This window comes from Cygnus olor, chromosome Z (genome assembly GCF_009769625.2).
Source record: "Cygnus olor isolate bCygOlo1 chromosome Z, bCygOlo1.pri.v2, whole genome shotgun sequence".
Classification (NCBI taxonomy): Eukaryota; Metazoa; Chordata; class Aves; order Anseriformes; family Anatidae; genus Cygnus; species Cygnus olor.
Window position 1 is genome coordinate 26,057,039 of NC_049198.1, and position 23,470 is coordinate 26,080,508.

The window sequence follows — 23,470 nt, forward strand, 5'->3', positions numbered from 1 at the left end:
TGTCCCTCATGAGGGGCGGCCACAGTGCCCTGACACCTCCCATCTACCCATCCACCCATCCATCCATCTGTCCATCCATCCATCCATCCACCCTTCTGTCCATCTGTGCACCCATCCATCCTTCTGTCCATCTGTGCATCCATCTGTCTATCCATCCGTCCATCCGTCCACCCGTCCATCTGTCCACCCGTCCATCTGTCCAGTCACCAACCTACTCAAGACACCCTTCTGCCTGTCCGTCTGTCCGTCCATCCATCCATCCATCCTTCTGTCCATCTGTCCAACCACCCACCTATCCAGACACCCTTCTGCCCATCCGACCGACCATCCATCCATCCATCCATCCGTCCATCCATCCATCCACCCGTCCATCTGTCCAGTCACCAACCTACTCAAGACACCCTTCTGCCTGTCCGTCTGTCCGTCCATCCATCCATCCATCCTTCTGTCCATCTGTCCAACCACCCACCTATCCAGACACCCTTCTGCCCATCCGACCGACCATCCATCCATCCATCCATCCATCTATCCGTCCATCCATCCATCCATCCACCCGTCCATCTGTCCAGTCACCAACCTACTCAAGACACCCTTCTGCCTGTCCGTCTGTCCGTCTGTCCGTCCATCCATCCATCCATCCTTCTGTCCATCTGTCCAACCACCCACCTATCCAGACACCCTTCTGCCCATCTGACCGACCATCCATCCATCCATCCATCCATCTACCCGTCCATCCGTCCATCTGTCCAGTCACCCACCTACTCAGACACCCTTCTGCCTGTCTGTCCGTCCGTCTGTCCATCCATCCATCCTTCTGTCCATCTGTCCAACCACCCACCTATCCAGACACCCTTCTGCCCATCCGACCGACCATCCATCCATCCATCCATCCACCCACCCACCCACCCATCCTTCTGTCCATCCGTCCACCCACCCATCCCCCTGTACATTTGTCCATCCGTCTGTTTGTCCATCCATCCATCCATCCGTCCGTCCATCCGTCTGTCCGTCCAGCCACTCATCCATCCATCCCCCAACCCACCCACCCACCCACCCACCCCACCGACCCTCCGGGTGCCAGGAGCCCACGCGTGGGCCCCGCTCCTTGCACCCCACCGCCACCCCCGAGCTGCGGGGTGGCGCCGGGCTCCCTTTGTGCCGGTGGGGGTGCGGGTACCGCCACCACCACGGCGGGCGATGGCGCAGGTAGGAGCGGGCGGGGTGCGGCCATGTCGGGGCGAGCGGCGGCCGGCGGCGCAGCAGCGGGAGTGCGTCAGCGGCTGAGGGGCGGGGAGCGGCGGGGGAGCCGATATCAGGCGCCGGGCAGGGGCACCGGGGCAAGCGTGAGGCGAAGCCGGCGGGGTTCGAGAGCGCTGCCGGGGAGCCCGGCCGCCTCCACGCATCCACCCACCCGCCCAGCGCCGCCTCGCTTCATTCCTCCCTCTCCCCTTGCCGCCGCGGGAGGCTGCGCGGCCGGCTGAGGTGAGGCGCGGTGGGGGAGCCCCGCAACACCCCGCATCGCCCCGCAGCCGGGCCGGGCGGCGGGGAAGGGCCGGGCGGAGGGAGGGAGGAGGAGGAGGCAGGGCCCGGCTCCAGGTGCCCGGCTCCGGCCGCGGGGGCCGCCGAGGCCCGTGAGGGGGGCGCGGGGGGCGGCTCTGTCAGCGGGGGGCGGCTGGGCACGGGCCGGGCCCCCCTCGGCTGGGCACGGATCCCCCGCCTCGCCCCGGCCGCCACCAGCCCCGGCGGGGCCAAGTTGTGCGAGTTGTGAGGAGAAGGGCCGCCCTGCCGCGGGCTGGGGCCGGCGGAGCCAGCCATCTTTTGTGGAGGGCATCTATTGTAGCATGGCCATTTGCATATCGAGACACAGGGGCGTGTGGAAGGTCTGTCGCGGGTACACACACATTTACATGTGTTTGGAAGTAAAAGATGGCCATGCTACAATAGGTGCTGTTCCACAAAAGATGGCTGTGCCCGTGCGTGTGTGAATTACATGTGGGGACACGCACGCGCTCCATCTCAGTTCTGTTTTCCCATACGCGATGTGTTGGGGTTTTAAAATTTTATCTTGAGGTAGGGCTGATTCCTCCATCATAGAACAAGGGGAAGCGTCCTGACTAAGATACGCATTCGTGTAGCATCGCTGTCGTGCTTGTGGCATGTTAAATCCAGCATGAGAAAGTGGTTACTCTTGAGAGCGTGGGTTAGGGAAGGGTTTTAAAGGGTTTTACTAGCATCAACGGAAAATAAAATATATTAACTTGCAATTTTTTTTTTATCCGTGTTAATATCCTATTTAGCAGAAGTAATAAAAGAGTGATCTTCAGGCTCTCCTGGGCTGTGGCATTTTCATGATTACTAATGAGAAATTTGGAAAAGCCTGTGGTGTGGAGACACAGTCCAGCTACTTGGTTTCATGTTTACGTGCATGTGCAAGAGGAAGGAACCTTTTTCCTTAGGTGCAGGTACTTGTTTTGGGTGTTGGGCAGCACCGTTGGTCATCGTCGTGTGAATAAGCCAGTGTTTTTTAAGGGGAGTTGGTGAGGTATCAGAGTGATCAGTGTAATGAAATCGGTGCTGAAGGACCCATAAAAGATTGCTGCAGAGGAGTGATCGTTGTCTGTCTTCTTCAAACCCTTTCCTATAGGTATTGAGTGCATCTTCTCCCTGGTTCCTTAAAGACACCAGCATTTTTCTTGTTTAATTGATCCCTGTCTGATTTAAACGCTGAGGAACTTCTCACTTCTTGTTTTAATGGTGGGTAGTAAGAAAACATTTTAGCACCTATTCCACGGAGGAAAACGTCAGGGCAGGAAGAGTTTTATACTATTAACACTTAAGTTCAGGTGTTAACCTCAATTTCAACATTGTTTAATGAATGAAAGCACAGCCTGTTGGGACTCTGATACAGCAGAGATGTATAAGTTGCTTCCCCATTCTCCTTCGCCCAGTCTGATCTTACTTAGCGTCTGCTGGGTGCAGAAACAAATGTTTTACAATATCTTTTCCTACTGTTGTGGAAGATGAGTAATTAAAATGGGATTCTACTGTAGTTTTCCAATGAACTGACTCCAGCAAGGTGTGATCAAGACACATGGTACCAAGTCTTTTGGAGCGTTTCATGACCTAACTTCCTTACAGAGAGGCACCACTCTGACAAATGACTTGTAAAATATTACTGATTTCTTTCATATGCATATCAACATAGACAATGACTCTTTGTTTGAATTATTAAAACATATTTTTATGTCTATTAGCATTACAAAGATAACGCAACTCGGAATGAAATTAAAACTTGCCTTACTTACCCAAACATCCAATCTGTGCAAGCCTGTTTAAGTAGCTTTAATTGCACGGCTCTTGCAGTTCAGATTCTTTGCCAGTGCATAGTGGTTGGACTTCATTTGGGTGTTAAGGCCGATGTTTAATAATGCTTCTCCATTTTTAACATTGAAAAATAAAAAATCCCAAATGCTTGTCATGAAACTCCAGGGTAATAGAGAAACTTGGAGTAGAACAGCCTGTTACTTCTTTACCTTCTTAGGTATAAGACTTGGTATATCCATATCTCTAATTTGTATTAATTGATGAATATCAAGTAATGTTAATCATTTAAGGGTGATACCAATTACTATACTTTATAAACCTAATATTAGACCTGAAATGAAGTGTACATATGCTTGTTTTCACATTGATAACCCTCAAAACATTTTTTGTATTCAAGTTATTAATTTCTTATTTCCTGACTGAGAAATAAATATCTTCCTCCAGCCCCACCAGGTCCCTTCTCTGATTCTAGGTTTGTAACCTTCTCACTAATTGTATAAGCTACACGTTCCAGAAAGCCTAAGCCATCCGTTGAACTGAGAAATGTAAAGTTTTGGGAAGCTATAGTAGGGCTGTATGCTGAACAACAAAAAAACTTTTTCATATGATAGAAATAGGTACTTTTTAAGATCAAACAATTGCCAGCCTTCCTCCTAAACTTCTAGTGGCTTCTGTATGGGCTAAATAATTCTGAATGCGAAAGCCTGTTTTAATGTTGTTACCCCTGCCATTGTTTTAAGTATGACTGCAATGATGTGTGCAGCAGTGTCGTGATAGCTGTTATCTCTGGCATTCTTGAAGTTTTGTTTGCTATTAGTGACTTTTTTAGTGTTGGTGGGGGAACAATGGAATGTGACAGCATGTATTCATTTAGTCATTGTAAAGTTAGTTGGTGTTCTTCAGTGAGACTGAGATTTCAAAGAATCTTTTAAATAGCTCCCTAAAATATGTACAAATTCTTCCTCAAAAAAGTAATAAGCTTTCAAATCTCCCTTAAAATCTCACTAAAATTTACTGAGAATTATCAGGACTAACATGTCTCTATTTGTTTACAAAGTTGACTGGTAATCTACTAGTGTAATTTTGACTTTTCTGTGTATATTTAAACGATTTTTTGAGTTGCAAATCAGTAAGATTAATTTGTCTGAATTGTTTGAACTGTTTGTTGTACAGCTATTCAAAACAGCATTTTAGGCTTTTGATTTTTCAGGTGCAAGTTGTTCCTCTCTTAGTCCTGTACTTAATTTTTTTTAGTAAAACAATATCTTAGGATTTTATTATTGCTGTAGAACCGGGGATCTGCATATTCCTTGTGTCTGTATCTCCCTTCTTATGGTTAGAGGTTGTTTATAGGCCATGATGAATTCATTGTTACTTTTTTGTCTAGGTTTCATCAAAATATGTAAAGAAAGGGAAGTTAAATAGGTTTCTTACTTCTGTGGAGTCAGTGGAGAGGAAGGATAATCAGGAAAGGTGTGGTCTCCATCAAATCAGCAGCCCCTGAGGCAGTGCGAGGAGAATATACCTGGTTCAGAAGTTCTGGTACAGCAGTGGCCTTCAGCCTGCTGCTGCACTGGCCAGTCCCGAACAATGAACGTCAGTAAACTTCAAATACTTTGCAATGCTGCATTGGCCATAGCTAAATTTTTATTTTTCATATACTGGACACAAAAATATAAAATATGTTTACGTTAGCAAATGTATTGCTAGAAGACCAGTCTTTTGTCTAGCTCTTTTGCAGGTAGCAAGTGCTGCAACTGTGAAGGCTTGTTCACAGCTGTTGGAGAATGTGGTGGTTTTACTCGGGTGGGCGGCCGGGCTTCACCACAACCGCTCTCTCACTCACCCTACTCAAAGAGGAACGGGGAGAAAATACTATGAAAAGGGCTCAAGGGTTGAGATAAGGACAGGGAGATCACACAGTAATTATTGTGATGGGCAAAACAGGCTCAGCATAGGGAGACAGTAAGATTTACTGCCTATTACTAACAAGCTAGAAAAGTGAGAAACAAAGGAAAGAAACCAAAAGCACCTCCCCCCCATCCACCCTCTTCCACCTCCTCCCCCTGAGCGGCACAGGGGTATGGGGGAATGGGGGTTATGGTCAGTCTATAGTGCTTCTTCTCCACCATTCCTTCTCGGTCACTCTCATCCCCTGTGCTGTGGGGTCCCTCCCATAGGATGCAGTCCTTGCTGAACTGATCCGGCGTGGGCTGCCCACAGGCAGCAGCTCTTTCAAGAACTGCTCCAGATATGGGTCCGTACCACGGGGTCCATCCCCCAGGAGCAAACTGCTCCAACCTGGATCCCCCATGGGCAGCAGCTCCTGCCAGGTCACCTGCTCCTGCGTGGTCTCCTCTCCACGGGCTACAGGTCCGTCCCGGAATCTGCTCCGGCAGGGGTCTTCCACAGGTCGCAGCCTCTGTCGGTGCAGGTCCACCTGCTCCACCGTGGTCTCCACAGGCTGCAGCGTGGAACCCTGCTCCACCGTGGTACTCCATGGGCTGCAGGGGGACAGCCTGCTTCACCATGGTCCTCACCACAGGCCGCAGGGGACTTCTGCTCCGGCGCCTGGAGCACCTCTCCTTCTCCTTATTCACTGACCTTGGCGCCTGCAAGGCTGTTCCTCACTCCTCTCACTCTCCCAGCTGCTGTGTGTTGCAGCGTTTTTTTCCCCTGTCTTAAATCTGCTCTCACAGAGGCACGAAACAACGTCACTTATTGGCTCAGCTCTGGTCAGCAGTGGGGCCCTTACCAAACATGGGGCAGCTTCTAGATCCTTCTCACAGAAGCCACCCCTATGGCCCCCTGCTACCAAAACCTTGCCACGTAAACCCACTACACAGAATTAACCAGCAAAAATCATTTGAGGGAACTTGAATGAATGATTTTTGAATTGATAATAAAGTAGGATGTTAGCAATACCCACAACATTATAAATGTTGTTACAGTGCAGTAAGACAACTTAAAGGGTTTCAAAACATTGGTGTATTTTATTTCTTTTGATATGGCAGCATTGAGAGCTTATGCTCTCAGCCTTTACTCTGAAGCTGCTGAAGTGAGTTTTCTGAAGAAGCAGGAGGTAACAACCTGATTCCTGCAAACGAAGTTTGAATTGAGGCTTAAAATCCCACAAATTTGGGATTAATATGATTAGCAATGCTGATACTGTTCCAGCAGTTCATGCTGTACAATATGGTGATTTGTTCAGGGATACGATTAACTAGCTTCTTTGTTCAAAACCCATCTCTAAAAGCAAGTAACATCTGTATTTTTAGAGGAAAAACGGTTACTGATTTTGCTTCACAGGTGAGGCTGTTTGAAAAATTCGAGTACATCCAGAACAGGGTAGCCTGGGTACTAACAGGTATGGCTTTGAGGTTTGAAGTACGCAGATGTATTGCAGTGAGAAGTAGGGGAAATGGAGTATGTTCACAGAAGCATGTGAGTTCTTGGAAGGATGTCAGAACGGCTGATGATGGAGATAAGAGCAGGATGACACCAGGGAGGAGGTTGTATATGCATTCCTTTCTGCTATTAGAGACATTCTTGCTGACATTCTCAGATGCAGAAATTCAGTCCTGTGGTAACATGCTCACTGATAGCTAGTGAATGCTTGTTAAATAATGGTTTTTGTAATACAGCTGTGGCAGGCTAACCTAAAACAAAGCAGTTATACCCAGACAATTGTGGGGAACTAAAATGAACTAGCTGCAAGTATGAGACTGCTGAAAGCAAAGACAAACACAAATGCTCAGGAATTTGAACTATGTGATGAGGAGTTTGCTTCATATTGGTTTTGATAGCGATAGGTATGGACAGTAAGGAAAAGAGGGTAAGACTGTGTGCCCTGAGCTGCTGCTTACTTCTGTGGTCTCCTTGGAAAGCTTGGAGAAGAGGGATGTAAGTAGCTGACGTCTAAACAGATTCTTGAGAGCTTTGAGTGATGAAGTGCTCTTTTGATGTTTTATTCTTCCTTTGTTCTGGGAATAGGACTTCTACATAAACAAGAAATACCGGACCTTGCCACTTCTACTTCTAGCTGGAACAGCCTACAAGATGCCTGACTTTCTGCTAGCTTCTCAGTCACATTGATATGAGGTTTGAGTTTGTGTTTCTCAAATACTACATCAGAGGATGGATTTAAAAACTCTTAGTTTGAGTTCATACTTGCTGTTTTTCCATCCTTTTGAAGATGGGATGACGAAAGCAAACATTCACCACTGAATCCAGCTGTGAGCTGGATTAGAGGTGGGATGGTCTCTCTGTGTGGTGTTTGTAAAGGTGGGAAAGCATTGGTGCTGACATACTAAAATGCTTTTGCCTACATTTTTGCCAAAATGTATTTGCAACATTCTTGTTGTCTGTCACCTGTGGTGGTAACTTGAGATATGTTTTCACAAAATGACTGGGCTCAGGCATACATTCAGTAATTACTTTCTCATCATGCCTGTGGCACAAGTGTGGTGGCTGGAAGCCCTGATTGTTTGCTTTGAACATTGCTCTTAGTGTCTGTGGTATTCGTGTCATCTAGATTTCATGCTGCCTTTCTCTTAAACTCTCTTTACTATGTCTTTACAGTTGTCTTTGACTGTAGTTCTTCTGGTTTTCTTGAATCCCACAGAGTTTTGGTAAGTGAAGGACGTTATTTTTGTTTTACATTGTCAAGCCTTCAGCTGTGTGCAGCTGGAAAAATTTGCTACTGTAGAACACAGTGCAAGAGGCACTGAGGTGAGAATTCAGAATTCACTCTTATTCAGCACCATGTTTTTAGCCATCTGTCATCTTCTGAAGGTAGTTGTAATAATGATTGGAAATATCTGTCTATTCCCTTTCTGGGGGGAAAAAAAAGATTTTAAGGTATACTGAGGTTTAAATTCTTACCATGCCAAATATGTTGTATCTATTGTAGTGTCAATATCCAGATTATGGTCCTCAATGTATGTTAAGTGGGCCATATGGTGGTATGTGGCCATATAGTCAGACTCTGAAAAGTCTCAATTGCATGTTGGTCTGTGAGAAAGCTTAAGGGTTGACTGACAGGAACCTGTTGACTTGTTTATCAGCTTTACCTGCCTCACATCCTGTGGATTCTTCCTACTCCTGGGAAGATTCCATGTTATTTCTGCCCCTTCCCTTCTGTATTTTCATTTGGATCACCTGTAAAACCAAAGCAAATCGTGCTCTCTGTTACAGGTGTCCTGCTGCCAACAGCGAACAAACAAAAATCATTTTTTTGCAATTCCCTTCTTCAGAAACAACTTACAGACAACAATAAAAAAAAGACAACAGGAGATGGGATACTACTAATTACTTGAATTTCATGCAGCTCCTCTGTTGAAAATGGGAGCATCCTCAGGCTTCATGAGATGTAGTAGTAGTAGCTCAGGCAACTGTTTTAGCAATTCCTTAGGTATGGAGGAGTTAATGCACTGCTGCTCACCATTAGTAACCATGGCCACCATCACATCCAAATTTGCATTTGTAATATTCTCGAAGCACCCATAAAGAGAGTTGCTGTTGTTTAGCTGATGTGCACTAACTCATTAGACTGTGACAACGTGTATCTGCAATTGGCTGACCTAATCTGTACAGCTTTGAAGTCTGTCCCTGTTGTGGGGATAGGGAAGGAGACGGCAGAACCCTGTTAAAATCAAATGCGTACATAGGGTTACTGCAATACCGGTCTCACCGCTGTGTTAGGTTGGTTACGTTAGGTTTGGAAGACTACCAGCTGCCTGGTGTTAAGTGTGTTTTTTCTAAGTATGTTCAAGAGAAGAGCTTTCTTTATTGTTCTTATTTCTGAAATGACTGGATGTATGTATGAGGTGGCCCACAAAAAAAAAAAAAGGAGGGATAATCTTAGAGTATTGGAGTTTGCAAGCTGGCAAGGAACATGGGCAACGCATGGGTGTGGGAGATGGTCTTCTGACAGTGAGTGGTAAATAATACCACAGAAAACTCGAGAGGAGGCATATCTTATGGATTTCTTATTTTAGAAAGGCATGTCTTAAGGAACAGGCACCTGGAGAAGCAGGAGGAGAAGCAGGGGAACAAGCAGGGAAAGAGCAGCACAGCTGGCAGCCTCCCAGAGGGAGGCTGGACGTGGGTAGCAAGTGCTGAGCTATATAGGAGAGGGCTGTTAATTTCTTAATAACAGAAGCTCTAGGGTATAAAGTGCAGGAGCAAAATCAGCAAGCTGAGGGTGAGAGCTGGACAGCAGCACAACAGTGGCTTGAGAGTGCTGAGGCATGGAAGGGAGAAAGAGGGGTGACTGGAGGGGAAAGGTGGGTCATTAGGGGTATCTGTGTGGTGTTTGGCGTTAATTTTTGAAGACACTAAGCAAGTGTGTCTTGCAGCAAAGGGGTGATAGAGGAGAGTGGGAGATGAGAAAGACGACTGAGTGCTGAGCACCAAAGAGATCAGATACAACTCAAAGAGATGAGGATCTGGGAAGAAAAAAATCCCACTTAGTCCCATCTTTCTGTCTTACAGGTGTCAATTACTTTCAAACACAGCTGGAATTGATTTCATTTTGTGTATGGATATATGCACTTCAAATTCGAGAGGCTGAAAGGAAAGGCATGAAAGGTTCCTCTAAGAAAAACTTATTTTTTAGATTTATTAAGTATTGCTATTTGAAATTGTCTCAAACAGAATGTGGACTATATCTCTGACACAGTTTCCTTGTAGGAAACACTTGTACATTTTAATTTCCCTAAACTCTATGCTGAAGAAAGTGCTCTTCAAGCAGCCATATAATAGTCTAGTTAAATGTGAGACTGTGGAAAATGTTAAAAAAAAAAAAAGTTAGTATTTTGTGTACTGAAAAGCACAGTCTTTGATTAAATGGGCTACCTAATAAAATGCTTAATTTTAATCACTTGAAATAACTAGTGACGTTACATAGGTGCTTAAATAGGCATCTGCTTAAGAACCTTATCACCACCTATGTTTTAGAGTGAACGGGCATAGCATGGTCTCCTAGTACTGCTCTGCCATATCATATTTAATCACTGGTAAGATTTCAGTCCTGTTTTCATTAAGGCCATAGAATTTTGTAGTTGTTAACAGAGATCATGTTTACTGCAACTGCCAATTAATTAAAGGCACCCTGTAATGTTGTAGTCAGTTTACTTTTACCAGGAGTATCTAGTTTTGTATCAGTACATTTTGGTGGCTGTTTAGTCTTTCATAGCTACTGAAATTTCATATTATTTTAATTACATGCTAGAGCATCCTAGATATATTTAATTGCAGAAATGGATTTTCAAATGCTTTTATTAAGATTGCAATTTGTTGTAATGAAGCTAGTAGGCTTTATTCAAACTCTGATAATTTTTAAAGTAAAAATAAGTAATATACTGATACTTTTTATGTGGAAAACTTTTTTTCCTGTAGTGGTCAGAGTTTCATTCCACAAGAGAGTGTTTGAACACAGTCACATAGACTTCAACCATAATTCTCGCTGATCTCCACTGAAGTGTGTTATACTAGGATTGGAGAGTTGGGTCCTCTATGTAGATTTCATAATTGTGTGCTATACCATACAAGCAAATTAAAATAAATCATGGTGGCTAATTAGTGAATGGAAAATACTGATTGTTTTTGTTTGTTTATTTGCATTCAGATCAACAGCTTTGATTTGTCTCTGATGGAAAACCAGAGCTGCATAAGCTGCTTCAAGCAGATTATGGATATTGTGGTTAACACATTAATCCGGAGTTCTTGGTGGATTTTGACAACAATTTTTACATCAGTATCTTGTGCTTCTTTAAGAGATTTTTTTTTATCTGGGTCTTTGTAAGGTTTGAGTAGATGTCACTTGGTTTATATTCCTATTAAAAGCAAACAAACAAAACAGATTAAAATGTTTTTTTCTTCTGTATAGGGAAAACAAAATTGCAGATCAGAGCAAATTTATCTGAGTTGGCGAGCACTTATGTTTAAGACGAAAATGCCAGTGTTCTCTAAAAATGTGAACAAAACCCACGCATCAGAAGACAGTATTTATATGCCTTAGTGGTATGATACAGATAATGGTTTGAAACACACCTAGGGAATATAAAAAAACAAAACAACAAATGTTTTTGAATTAGAATCCAAGAAAACCTCCCTTCAGATATGTAGTTATTTGAATGGGGAGAGTTTTTAGTGTATTCAATGTGGCAGATCAAACACTGTATTCTTCCAGCCTGTAAGGTTTTCAAGAAATACTAGTATATAATTTATTGTTTAAAAAACAACTTCCATTTCCTGAAATGTCTTTACTTAGTCTACATATATTACATTACAGATTAAAACAAACAGAGTTTTAAGAGATGGGGTTACTTAAAAAACATGAAGACTTTGTTAAAATAGTGGTCTAAATTGGTAGTTGTAGTACAGATTTTCCCTGTGTATTTCAAACTTCAAAATTCCTAATAATACAGATAGATGATTGACCATTTAAATATACATAGGGGATACCTTAGCATAAGCTTGAAGTTTACTTTTCTTATATTATAAAAGGATGAATAACCTTTTAACCTATTTCCTTCAGATGGTTTGGATAGAAGTGAGATAAAAGTTTAAATGCACAATATGTTACAAACACCCTCCAACCTCCACTTAAAGTAATTGATCTTGAATAAAGAAGAAAAAAAAAGATGAAAATGTTTTGAATATTTTATAGCTGGTAGTCTAAGCAAAGAAATATTTATGTAAGTAAGTTGTCTGTTTATAGAATTAGTGTTAGTAGACCTTAACAGATTTCTTGATTTTAGAAGTGGCAGATGTCATGCTTTTTTTTCCTGTAGTTTAAGCTAGAAGACTAAATATACTACTACTTTTCCTCCTTTTTATTCATCTTTCAACTTCTGTGTGGTTTCTGGACTTCTGGATTGGACCTGCTGTGTATGTCCTGTGTGCTGCAGTTGGATTAGTTGCTCTGGTTTAGCAGAAATGTACTGCAGGTCATAGCTTGAGCATCCTGGTTTGTGTTCTTGTAGTTTCAAAATTTTAATTTAAAGAAAAGCTAGTTAGACGTTTTTAAACACAAATTTAAATCTGAACATTGATCACCAGCTGTGTAGCAGTTGATACAGTTTTGCACCCAGACCAGTTTTAAACGGTGTTTAAGCCCTGCTGTCAGACATGCTGTAAGAAACAGCATAGCTTTTGGCTTCTTATTTTTGCACAATTTCATGGCACTTGGTACTGAGGGTCTGCAGAGGGGTGACCACACCTCTTGATTCCCAGAGCCCGGTGAGATTCTCTCATGGGCTAGAAGCTGCGTGGACTGAGCTTCCTTCCTTTGTGTGCTTCTAAGATGAAATAAGGTTTGCAGCTATAATTTACAATAAAATCAATTGGCAAGGTTGCCCACTTAGAATTTTTTTTTTCACTCTTAATGCTTATACTAGCAAAGATTTTATGAATTAAGAGCTATCTTGGTTGCACAGAAATGTGTTTGCTCATGCTGTTAAATCCTTTTTGTTGCTGTTCCTTGAATTGATCTGTTATCCTCTGTTACTGCAGATGTTCATAAAAACGACGTGCTGTTTCTAGCATAGTAACTTGCATAATGTTGAGAAAGGGGAACACAATACAATTCCACATTAAAGCAAGTATCGCTTATGCGAGCTTGTTATGTACAATCTTAAATGCTAATATGTGAAGTGATGTGGTTATGAAGAGTCTAGAACTTACTTTCAGTTGAAACATGAAAAGCATAATGTGCCCCATTTTAAAAAAAAAAAAAGTATTTTTTCCTCTCCTTTCTTTCATATGTGTTTTTTCTGCAAAGGGTTGTGATGAGTTTGGTTGCTTAAGGCTGTGTTGTGTATCCATAGTCATCGTGACCCCTTGATGGCCAATTGGAGCAGTTCCTCTTGAGCAGAGCACAGTCCCACAGTGTATGACAAGGATTTGACCTGACAGTTTTACAGTCATGCAACACATGGAGGCTTAGTGCAACAAAAGGGGCATGATGGATTTCATGGCTGAGACCTGTGCTGTTCCTGCTGCCTCTATGGAAAAATGTGTAATACTCTCGTCAGGAAGAACTGGAAAGCTTTTTTTCTGTCATGCATCACTCAAGAGTGTCTAGATCTGGACCTGTCTGTATTTTTACCTTTTTTAAAGACCCTGATAAACCAATTTTTAAATTTTTTTTTTGTGAGGAGAGTTTATTAATTTATTATTCTTGGGAGTCATTTAAACTGTCTTTTGGTTAATTTGCCGTTCAAAATGAAGATGCTTGCACTTGCTAGACTATTTTCGTATGATCTGCTGTAGATTGGCATGGAGCAGTCTTCTACTATCAGCTATTCAGTGCTTTTAATGTGATTTGGTAACTATGTATAGTTAATGATTTATTTGTGGATCTAATGAATTTAGATGTTGTGTTTCTGATCTCATCAACACTAAGGTACAAATTACATCACAGAGAAGTTTGAGAGCTTGTAACCTGACATGTTTAATCTCTTGCACAGTAGAAAAGATAGGTTATTAATCAGGGATGCTGAACAGGTTTTCTGGTTCACTCTTGAAGACGGACCTGCATTCTGTTTTCTGCATAACCCTTTCTCTGTAAATCACATTAGATGAAAAAGATATTAATATAATTGAGTTGGGAGTGGATAACATTAATGAAATATGAGCTATATGAAAATAGAAAATAACCCAACCAGCTGAACAGGAAGAAGGTCTTGACTTATTTTGAGAGTAATTCTGTGAATTTATTGGTTAGCCAAAAACAGTTTTTGTCCTCTTTTTTTTTTGCATATAAGTAAAGATGTGATTGCTGCTTTAATTTTCTTCGTTTTGCAGATAATTACTGAATTTCTTACTGCATGTTTTCTGGTTTCGTCCTGCATTATTTTATTCCAAAAATGTCAGGAATTGTTACCTAGAGGCTTTCATTTATAGCTTGTGGTTTTGCATGTCTTTGTCATGTAATAACAAAAGCTCAGCTCAAGTCATCTGTTATTCTTAAGAGTTATCCAAGCACTTAGGCATTTCTTTAATCTTTTTCTTGTTTTTTGCTGCCAGCATACATAAAATTAAAAATTATTTTTTTCAGGTGTCTGTATTCCCTTAAAGCAGAATATAGCTGTTCTGCTGCAGCTGACCAGGTGCAAAATCTTCATCCTATTGTGGAAGCAGTGACCTGTACTCTCATGCCTCATATCAGTTCCTGTTCTGACTGTGGCTCTTGCAACAATACATACTTAAGTTAGTACATTTATTAAGGGTCCTAAATGTCTTCAGATATTTGGTGAAGGATATTTGTTTGTCTTGTTTCTTGGTGTAACAGAACAGCATCTTTAAGTGCTGTTTCATCCTGAACAAATGTGAATTTAGGGTTGGATTCTCCCTGCCTTACCTTCAGTAGTTTAAGGTATCAAAGTTCAGAGCTGCAGTGTTTGTCACCCATCCATTGGAAGATAAATTTAACCAGTATAGGGGCCTGTGTCTGCAGGCATCTGTAAGAAAAGGAGCTGAGAAGTTACGTACCTGACATGGAAGCCCCAGTTAAGAGTTTTATGTCAGTGGGATGGATCTGTACCTCAGCACGGAAGGAGCTAAAGCCAGGAAGTGGCTGCAAATTGAGGTCCTTAAGTCTGTCTGCCCCTGACACTTGACCATGTTAGAGTAAATTATGATAGAATGGAATAGTTCAGCTGGAAAGGGCCTACAAAGATCATCTAGTCCATCTACCTGACCTCTTCAGGGCTAACCAAAAGATAAAGCACATTAATGAGGGCATTGACCAAATGCTCCTTGAGCACTGATGGGCACGGGGCATCAGCCACCCCTCTAGGAAGGCTGTTCCAGGGTTTGACCAGCCTCACAGTGAAGCAACTTTTCCTCATGCCCAGTCTGAACTGGACATCCTTCTGGCACAGCTTTGTGCTGTTCCCATGTGTCCTCATCGGTGACCAGGAGCAGAGGCCAGCACCTCCCTCTGCACATCCCCTCCTCAGGAAGCTGCAGAGAGCAGTGAGGCTGCCTCTCGGCCTCCTCAGCTCCAGACTGGACAACCCAGGTGTCCTCAGCCTCTCCTCACAGGACAGGCGTCCCTGCCCTGTTACCAGCTTTGTTACCCTCCTCTGGATGCTTTCAAGTACCTTAACAGCCTTTTTATTTTGTGGAGCCCAGAACTGCATTCAATATTTGAGGTGAGGCCACACCAACACTAAATATAGCGGGAGAATTGCCACGTCTGACTGGCTGGCCATGCTGTGTACAGTGCACCCCAAAATGTTTTGCACTACTGGCTCATGCTGAGCCTGCTGTCGACCAGCACCCCGAGAGCCTGTTCAGCTGAGCTGCTCCCCAGCCACTCATCTCCAAAATTTGCCCGTGTCCAGCATTACTGCATCCTGGGTGCAGAACCCAGCATTTTCCATTGTTGAGCCTCCACTCTACCTTGTCTCTTCAAGGCCTCTTGTCCCTCCAGGGAGCCAACAGCACCTCACAGTTCAGTCTCCTCCGCAGACTTGCTGAAGGTGTATCCCACTCCTGCACCCAGATCACTGATAAAAATGTTGAACGGGACTGGCCCTAGAACTGAGCCCTGGAGAGCACCACTGGTGACTGGCTGCTAGTCAGATGTTAATTGTGAATTTATCACATGTACTACAACATTGCTAGTGTATTTCAGAACAGGTGAACTGTATTGCTGTCTGCTAGTGGTGAGGAGATCACTTGTGGATGAATTACATCCCTGGCAGCAACTCCTCTCTGGCTGCTGTGTGTTAGTGCTGCAGCCAAAGGTATGCACGCTCTTGAAGTGCCCTCATCTGCAAGCAGGGATGGCAGTGGAATTGGCTGGTGTCAGGTGTCCCTGGCCTGCTTCTGTCCTGTTTGCAAGGCTAGCATCTGGAGGGTGGAGGATTGAGAGGTGCAACTGAGCATCTGAAAGGGGTGGTGAGTACTAGTAGGAGGAATGGGAGGGCCTAGAAGAGAAGGCAAGAGAAAATCCAAATAACGTGTAAGTGGAAGGAATGAGCTGAATTTGAAAGGAAATTACTGTGGGGCATGTTTGTGTGTATCTAAACAGTAACATTTGTGGAATGCATTAATGCTTCCATCAGCAAAAATGTTAAAGGTAGCAGTTTTAAATGCCAATGAAAACAACTGAAACTGTTTTCTATTTTTAACAAACTTCTTTGCATGTGTGTAAGGAGCAACCTATCCAAGAAACTTTAGGGTAGTATATTATTGCCATTAAAATAAGTTCAGATGCAGACTTCTTAATTGCCACTTGGTGAGTTGCAGTGAAGGGGTTCTTTGCATTTGATTTACCTGTATCAATAGAACACTGAATGGTAGATAAAAAGGAGGGGGCTAGAGGTATAGGAAAAATACCTGTTGTAGGATCTGTTTTCTGACTAGCTTGTAGCATATTCTGTTCACAGTTGAAATACTTCTGGATACAGCTAGCTGGTAGGCAGACTGGCTGGCCAGTTGTGTAGAGAACTTGTGAACAACACATCAGTTTCTCCAGAGAGATCTAGATGCAAGCTCTCCAAAATAAATGAACTCCTTCTTCCTGTTGTTATTTTTTGGGCTGTTTACTTTTTGTTTGACTGGCTACTTATTGCTTAATCTGTGGCCTCAGAAATGTCAGCTGTGCAGCTCTGCCCATTGCTCTGAAAGCAGCTGGGCCACCCATCCATGTGTTGCTCTTGCAGTAGGTCCAAAGGGGTCTGTGGCTTGCAGCTGGAGTTACTTGCTTTGGGGGATGTAGCACAGAATCAGGAAGGACTTCTGTGAGTGCTGGTGTGAGAAGAGCTGCTAACAGAAGCATTGCAGAAAGTTGCTTCTGGCACAAGCAGCAAAGCGATGAAATGAATGGTCTGGTCAGTTGTGCCAATAAACTTTTAAGATACTGGTGGGTTTCTCTGATATTTAGATTTGCTGCCTTGAACTTCCAGTCAGAAATGATGAATGTGAAGACCTTGTGAACGAAGCTGGGTTTTGTGGTGAAGACATGCAGAATGAAAGTGGGAGCTTGCCGTGTTTCTGCCTGCTTGTACCATACAGAAACATGCATGTGTGTACACACGTACACAGGCTGAAACCTTCCTTGTCTGCTTTTAAGCACAGTCTGGGTTCATATATCATTACAGACTGGGTGTTAATGGACACCATCCTAATGAAACGCTGGGAGCATTTCTCCTCTCTGGCTTAGATGCGTAGGACATGGTTCTACCTTGTGCCAGTTCCAAATGACACATAGGTAAGACAGGGCAAAGGAAGAAGAGATGAAGAGTCTGTTTTTTAAAAACCAGACCTCAGTGTCCACATCACCTCAGCTTGTGTATGTCTGGAAAACCAAGCTGTGTAGCCAAGGCTGAGGGATGCGTTCAGCGTTGCTGTTTAACTTGAGCAGCAGAAGAGGTTATTTAGGAGTCTTACAATTTTAGTAGGTGTATGTGATAGATTGTGTGTTGTATCCTTCAAACCGTCTTCAGTAATAATATTGCTCATTTATCAAGATGATGGCGTTCCCCGTGGATATGTTGAGCGGCTACAGTCATGAGGACTTGGAGAGCTCTGCAGAGGACTACTTGTCTGACCTTCGGTGTGGGGATCCAAATCATCCGGAATACTTGTCCCTGCCAGATCACAGCAAAGTAAGAACCAGCAAATACCTCAGTCCCAGTTTTCTTGACACACTTGTGAATTTAAAATGTTTAGAAATAACTAGTTCCTAACTATTGAATTATATTACTATTTTAGCAAAGCTTTTATTTTTTTTCCAAATTCCTGTTTGTGTATTAAGTTCTATTTTTGTTTTATTCTGTGATTGCATTTAAATCTGGGCATCAGTGACTATTTGCTGCTTCTAGGCAATGTATCTGTATGCATTAAATAATTTTAAAAAATCCCAAACCTTCAAATCTAAGGTCACAAAAACCTAGCATCATAACTAAGGGGATCACGATTTGTTGAAGCTAACTGCCTCTATTTGTGTCTTAGTCTTTCAGTGATCTTCATGGCTGAGTTCAATTCCTGATACATTCAAGTTTCACTGATTTCAGAAGTGATTCTTTCTTTTTATGCAAAATACTCCATGCTGTTGTTGGGAGTTCTGATAGAGGCTGGCTATCACATTTCATATTTCAAACACTTATCCATTGAGTTGGCCAGTGTTGATGCTGTCTAGATGAACACTTCTATTATCTATTATAACTAGTACAAATATAAACAGTGGTGTGTAGCTTTAATGAAAAATAAATTTCTGAGAGCATTCTGTGTGGGAATAAAAAATCAATGCTGCAGACTTCATTGCAGAAGCAGTCCTGAATACTTCCCTGCATTTCTGCAGGCATTGTATACCTAAATATCTGTCTGTGTTAACATCATTGTTAGTAGCATAGCATATCACAATCTTTTCAAATTGTTTTCTGGGTAAGCAAGTCTATTTACTGCACCATTAACTCCTGTCCATTTTTTGTGCATTATTTAAATATTGAAAATGTGAATCTAAATAGCAAAACACATTTTCAAAAAGGGCATCACCTCCAGAAAGGTGGATTGATTTGACCCTTCTTACATTGTTTGTGAAGGAAAATCAAGCAAACAAATATGGAATTCCTGAAATGTGTGCAGTTTCAGGGAAGAAGACCCTTTTGAATCCAGCTTTCCTATGTTGGCACATTAGGACTCATGCTAGCAATGAAGCTGTGCCAATTTGTTTCTGTCCCTGCCTGCCTGCCTCATTCTTCCATTGGCATTGGCAGCTGGTATAGCTGGGGCAGCTGAAGTACTGCTGGCTCTTTGCACACCTTACTTCAGTTGTGCACATTAATGCAAACTGCTGACAGCAGAGAGCTGTAACAGGAAAAATTACTGTAGCAAGGTCTGCCAGAGCTTGAGTCAGAGCTCTTTATAATGTACTCTCTTTAGGAAGAAACATCTAAAGTGAGGGCCAGGGTCTGATGCTTGTCTGTTACAATTAACCATTAAGCACTCCGTTTTCAGCACTCATCTTGCTTACCCTGCTAAACATTCTCTGTATATTTTACTAATGTTGTATTAGCAAGAGTCTATTGAAGTATTGTACGCTCTTGTTTCAGATTCCTATTAGCTTGTCAACTGTGGGCTTCGTTCCTCTTTATGGTGGAGAGCAGACACACAAAGTTCTTGCTTTGTTTGCACCAGAGGACTCGCTCACAGGTTTCATTTTAAGATTCTAATCTCCGTGTTGCTGTTTCTTTTTCTGTGATGAACACATGTAACCAGGCCCTTGCTCATTCCATGGTAGTGTAACTTTGCCACTTTTGCATTTGTTATTCACTGTCTTCTTGTTCCCATACTATTCTCTTTGATGTGAATTCATGTACACAAGTGATTGAACTTTGCACACTAATCAGAGTAGAACTGGACCCACTGAGTACAGGATATATGTAGCAAAACAACACAGTGCACATCTGAATCAAAGCACAACATGTCTCTTGATCACTTTAATATACACATCACCTTTCTAAAAGGAATCTGTTGAGCATTCATAGAATCTCTCTATTTGCCTATGAATTTAGATATTGTTTATTAGAAGTGATTGATCACTATCAAGTGTAAATTTGTCTTTGCCTTCAGGTCCTTACATAGCTCTGGCCAAGGTGATGCCTCACTGTTGTTTTTTTTCCTTCTTCTCCATTCCCCTCCAGTCCTCAGTGTTTCCTTCCCTTTCATATAATGCTTCATATATGATTTCCAAGTGTGCCACAAATGCTAGTAGAGCAAACTCTTCCTGATCACTAATGACGTGGCCACCAGCCATTTTACATTCATGTGACTCCCTAAAACTTGCAGGTTTTGCTATCAATATCCATTAACAACCCAAAACTAAAATACACCTGCATGCACACATGAGACTCCTCTTGGCAGGCCCAGTTTTTAGTGGAAGGAAGTACCAGAGCACAGTGATGAAGAATAGTGCTTGTATCTGAAAAACAGTTTATGTATATCATACTACACAAAACCTTCATCTGATGTTACTGGCTTCACTCTTCAAACAAGTTTTGGACCAGGGACTGTTGCATATTGGGTGGGGGTTATGTAGCACCAGGTATGTTGTACTAAGATAGTAAAAGCTGCATTTATCTAGTGCCAACTAGTAGACTCTTAACTTGGTTATTAGGTTACTATAGTGGTATTCCTAATTCATTATCAGCTATAATGAATATGTTCTTTTGAAATGGTGAGAATCACTAACTTTTTGTTTCCCATTGTTTCTCTCAAGCTGTAGCTCTGTATCTTGCTGACCGGTGGTGGTCAATTGATGACATCTTGAGAACATCTGTCCCTTCTAGAGAGGGGCTTCAGCAGGTAAAGCTCTCCAACATTCACCTAGCAGTTGTTCTTATCATTCAACCTAATGCAATGTAATGGCAATACCTAGTGTATGAGATGCTACGTGCTTTTATTTCATTTGGAAATGGGTTAGCTGCCTTGTGTAAAAAGCAAGGTCAGTGGGAATAAAGGAACAGGTACTTAAGGAAAGGGAAATTTCTTCTGAAAATATGTCCAGAGAAAGTGACTTTTGTACATTAGCTTCATATGCAAGATGTAATTATGTTAATGATGTTAAGATGTTAATTAAGTCCTTATTCTTTAGAATACAGTAAGTCTAGTTATACTGAAACATCTCAGTAGAGTGGTGGATTTTTTAACAGGAATACATATCATTCTTACCAGGAGACTGGTAAATTAAAAATACTGAAAGGAACCTTTTAGATAGAGGCGAGCTGGAGTTGGTGCCCTGCAGGAGGCAATATGTGGGGTTTGGGGAAAAATAGTTGTCTAGAATCTGCCTTTTTGCTCATCATTGAGCTTTGTTACTGATTACTGACACCTGTGTAGTATGGAGTTTTGTTTTTTCCAAAACTGGAAACTTGTATTTTTCCAGGAACATCATTCACATCTGCTCATGGAGTCTGGGCACTCTTCTTTGATTCTTGAATTAGATTTACTCTAGATAATTTGTCATGTTGCATTGTTTTCTGTGTGCTCCATAATGATAGGATGGTAAGTACTCAGAAAAGCTCAGTCTTCTACAAATAGGGTAGTTGAGACTCTTCCCTTGGTAAGGGAGAACGGTTCCTCCATTCCTACCTTTACAGTGGTTAGGATAGTGGTGAACTTAACTTTCATTTGTGAAAGGAGCCCTGCAGGACAGAAAAGGATATTGAATTCCTTGTTTCATGCCACAAATTGTTGTAACTGATTCTTCCACTGCATTGCATCCCATTATCTGCTATTCTGTGAGCAGTGATTGAGCGTGCTAAATACTACTGCACAGTGAGATTTATCCTGCTAGGCTGGAAGCTCTGAGGCTGGCATACTGTTTTAGTATCTAAAAAAAAAAAAAGCTTTCAGTTAAAATCAAGACATTTTCACCACCACACCTACCACTTCTATCAGATTTTATCCATTGGATTGGAACTATCATTGAAAATATGAAAGATCATCTGTCTGGTAATGCCTTGTACGTAACCAACTGCTGTGGCTTCAGAGCATCTCCTTGGCCTGAAGCCTCAGGGCTTTATCCTGCTTTATACTTATCGCTTCTCTTGACTCAGTCTGTAGTTGTGTTAGCATGTAACTTTGAAAATTGAGACCTCTGCGGTGTGAGGATCACCTAAACTGACCCCTTCTAAAATGTTCTTCTCTGTTTCCTTAGGTGAAATCTGTGGGGGAGAGAGTGGTTCTGTATGTTCTTAATCGAATTATCTATCGCAAGAAAGAAATAGAGAGAAATGAGGTCCCATTTCTTTGTCACAGCAGCAATGACTATGCTAAGATCCTGTGGAGAAAAGGAGAAGCTATTGGGTTCTATTCTGTTAAACCTAAAGGTAAAACACTTAAATATAATGGGATTTGGGGGAAGATGAAGGCTGGGGATAGGGAGCTTCCTTGAAAAATAATGCATTTAGTAGACCTTACAAGCCTTGCAGGCCTAGTGAGTTGATGGTTTCCTGAATTCATGAAAGGGCAAATTGCAGTTAAAATTTCTCACGTAAAAGCTTATGTGACTTAATAATTTAAAGCAGTAGTTCTTAGCTTTCATCATACTGTACAAAATATATTCAAAGCCACAGAAATGAGATATGCCTGAGAGCTTTATTTTCTTTGTAGAACATCACTTCCTGTTGGATTGGAATGTATGTAGTTTTTTTTCTTTTTATTTATTTGAATTCTGGAGCTAGGTCAAAAAAAAAACCACACAGAAATCCTGTTTATCTGAAATGATTGTGGAATATGTTACTTTCGCTTAAACATTTTATAGCATTACAGCATAGAAACCTTGCTCACAGGCACAAGGTTCATCTATACTTGGTGATTTTAAAAAAGAGATTCCCTTTCATTCTACCCATGTATTTCCTCAGAGAATACTATTTAGCTAGTAGGTTTATGCCCTTTGTTACAGATTTCAATATTGTTTTTTTCCTGTTTTTTGAAAACATTAGAATTTCATTTTGGTTATTTTGGGTTTTATTGTGTTTTTCAATTTTTGCTGAATGACACTTGGTAATAGAAGAGACTTCAGCGTGTTGATATTAGAATATCATTTTTTTATCAAAAAGGAACAGTCAGGCATTTTTGTTTTATCTCTAAAAGGGAGTGAATGGATTCTGGATTAATCAGCAGTTCTGGAGGCTAGTTTCCCCATCTCTGACATACATGCGTGCCTTTGCAAACTGTTAAAAATACAATAATAATCTGCCTGGGTCACTGACCTTTCTAGTCTGACCTTAAAGATAGGAAAGCAGCCAGCTAACTTGTTCTGATTGTCTGTTACCTTCTTGTGATTTTTCTTACTATTTTCTTAAAGAATTGAAGCATTGCATAATTTGTATATGTGTCTTTTGTAACATGGTAGTTACAAAGAAGTATTTGCATTGCAATGCTTTTTATTGTGGCCTTATAAAGGTGGAAATGAGATTAGTGGATGTATTTTTAGTCTATAATAGGGGCAGTTGTTTGTGACACTGAAGTTTTAATATACTTGTACACATTTATTATATCTTTTGTGATCCTATGCCACTTATTTGTCCTAAGTTAGCAGACACTGAGGGCTAATCTTTCTAGGTGTTATCAGTATTTCAACTGTGTTTGGTTGTGCATTGCACTCTCCAAAAGAGTAGCT

At 41.9% G+C, this 23,470-nt stretch overlaps 1 protein-coding gene across 4 annotated transcripts in view; it reads left to right on the top strand.

Moving 5' to 3' along the window:
- The first annotated feature begins 1,294 nt into the window (after positions 1-1,294).
- The window catches only part of FAM169A (family with sequence similarity 169 member A), a 36,930-nt gene continuing 14,754 nt past the window's right edge, over positions 1,295-23,470 (top strand). Inside the window, exons 1-5 of one of the 4 annotated variants that reach the window (XM_040542017.1) lie at positions 1,295-1,482; positions 17,814-17,951; positions 19,398-19,497; positions 20,564-20,649; positions 22,004-22,175. In XM_040542017.1, the coding sequence (XP_040397951.1) occupies positions 17,814-17,951; positions 19,398-19,497; positions 20,564-20,649; positions 22,004-22,175 (496 nt within the window). In that variant the 5' untranslated portion in view covers positions 1,295-1,482. Of the gene's footprint in view, positions 1,483-2,293; positions 2,463-14,041; positions 14,542-17,813; positions 17,952-19,397; positions 19,498-20,563; positions 20,650-22,003; positions 22,176-23,470 lie in introns of those variants that run through there. The other 3 variants (XM_040542020.1, XM_040542019.1, XM_040542018.1) reach the window with 3 other exon arrangements.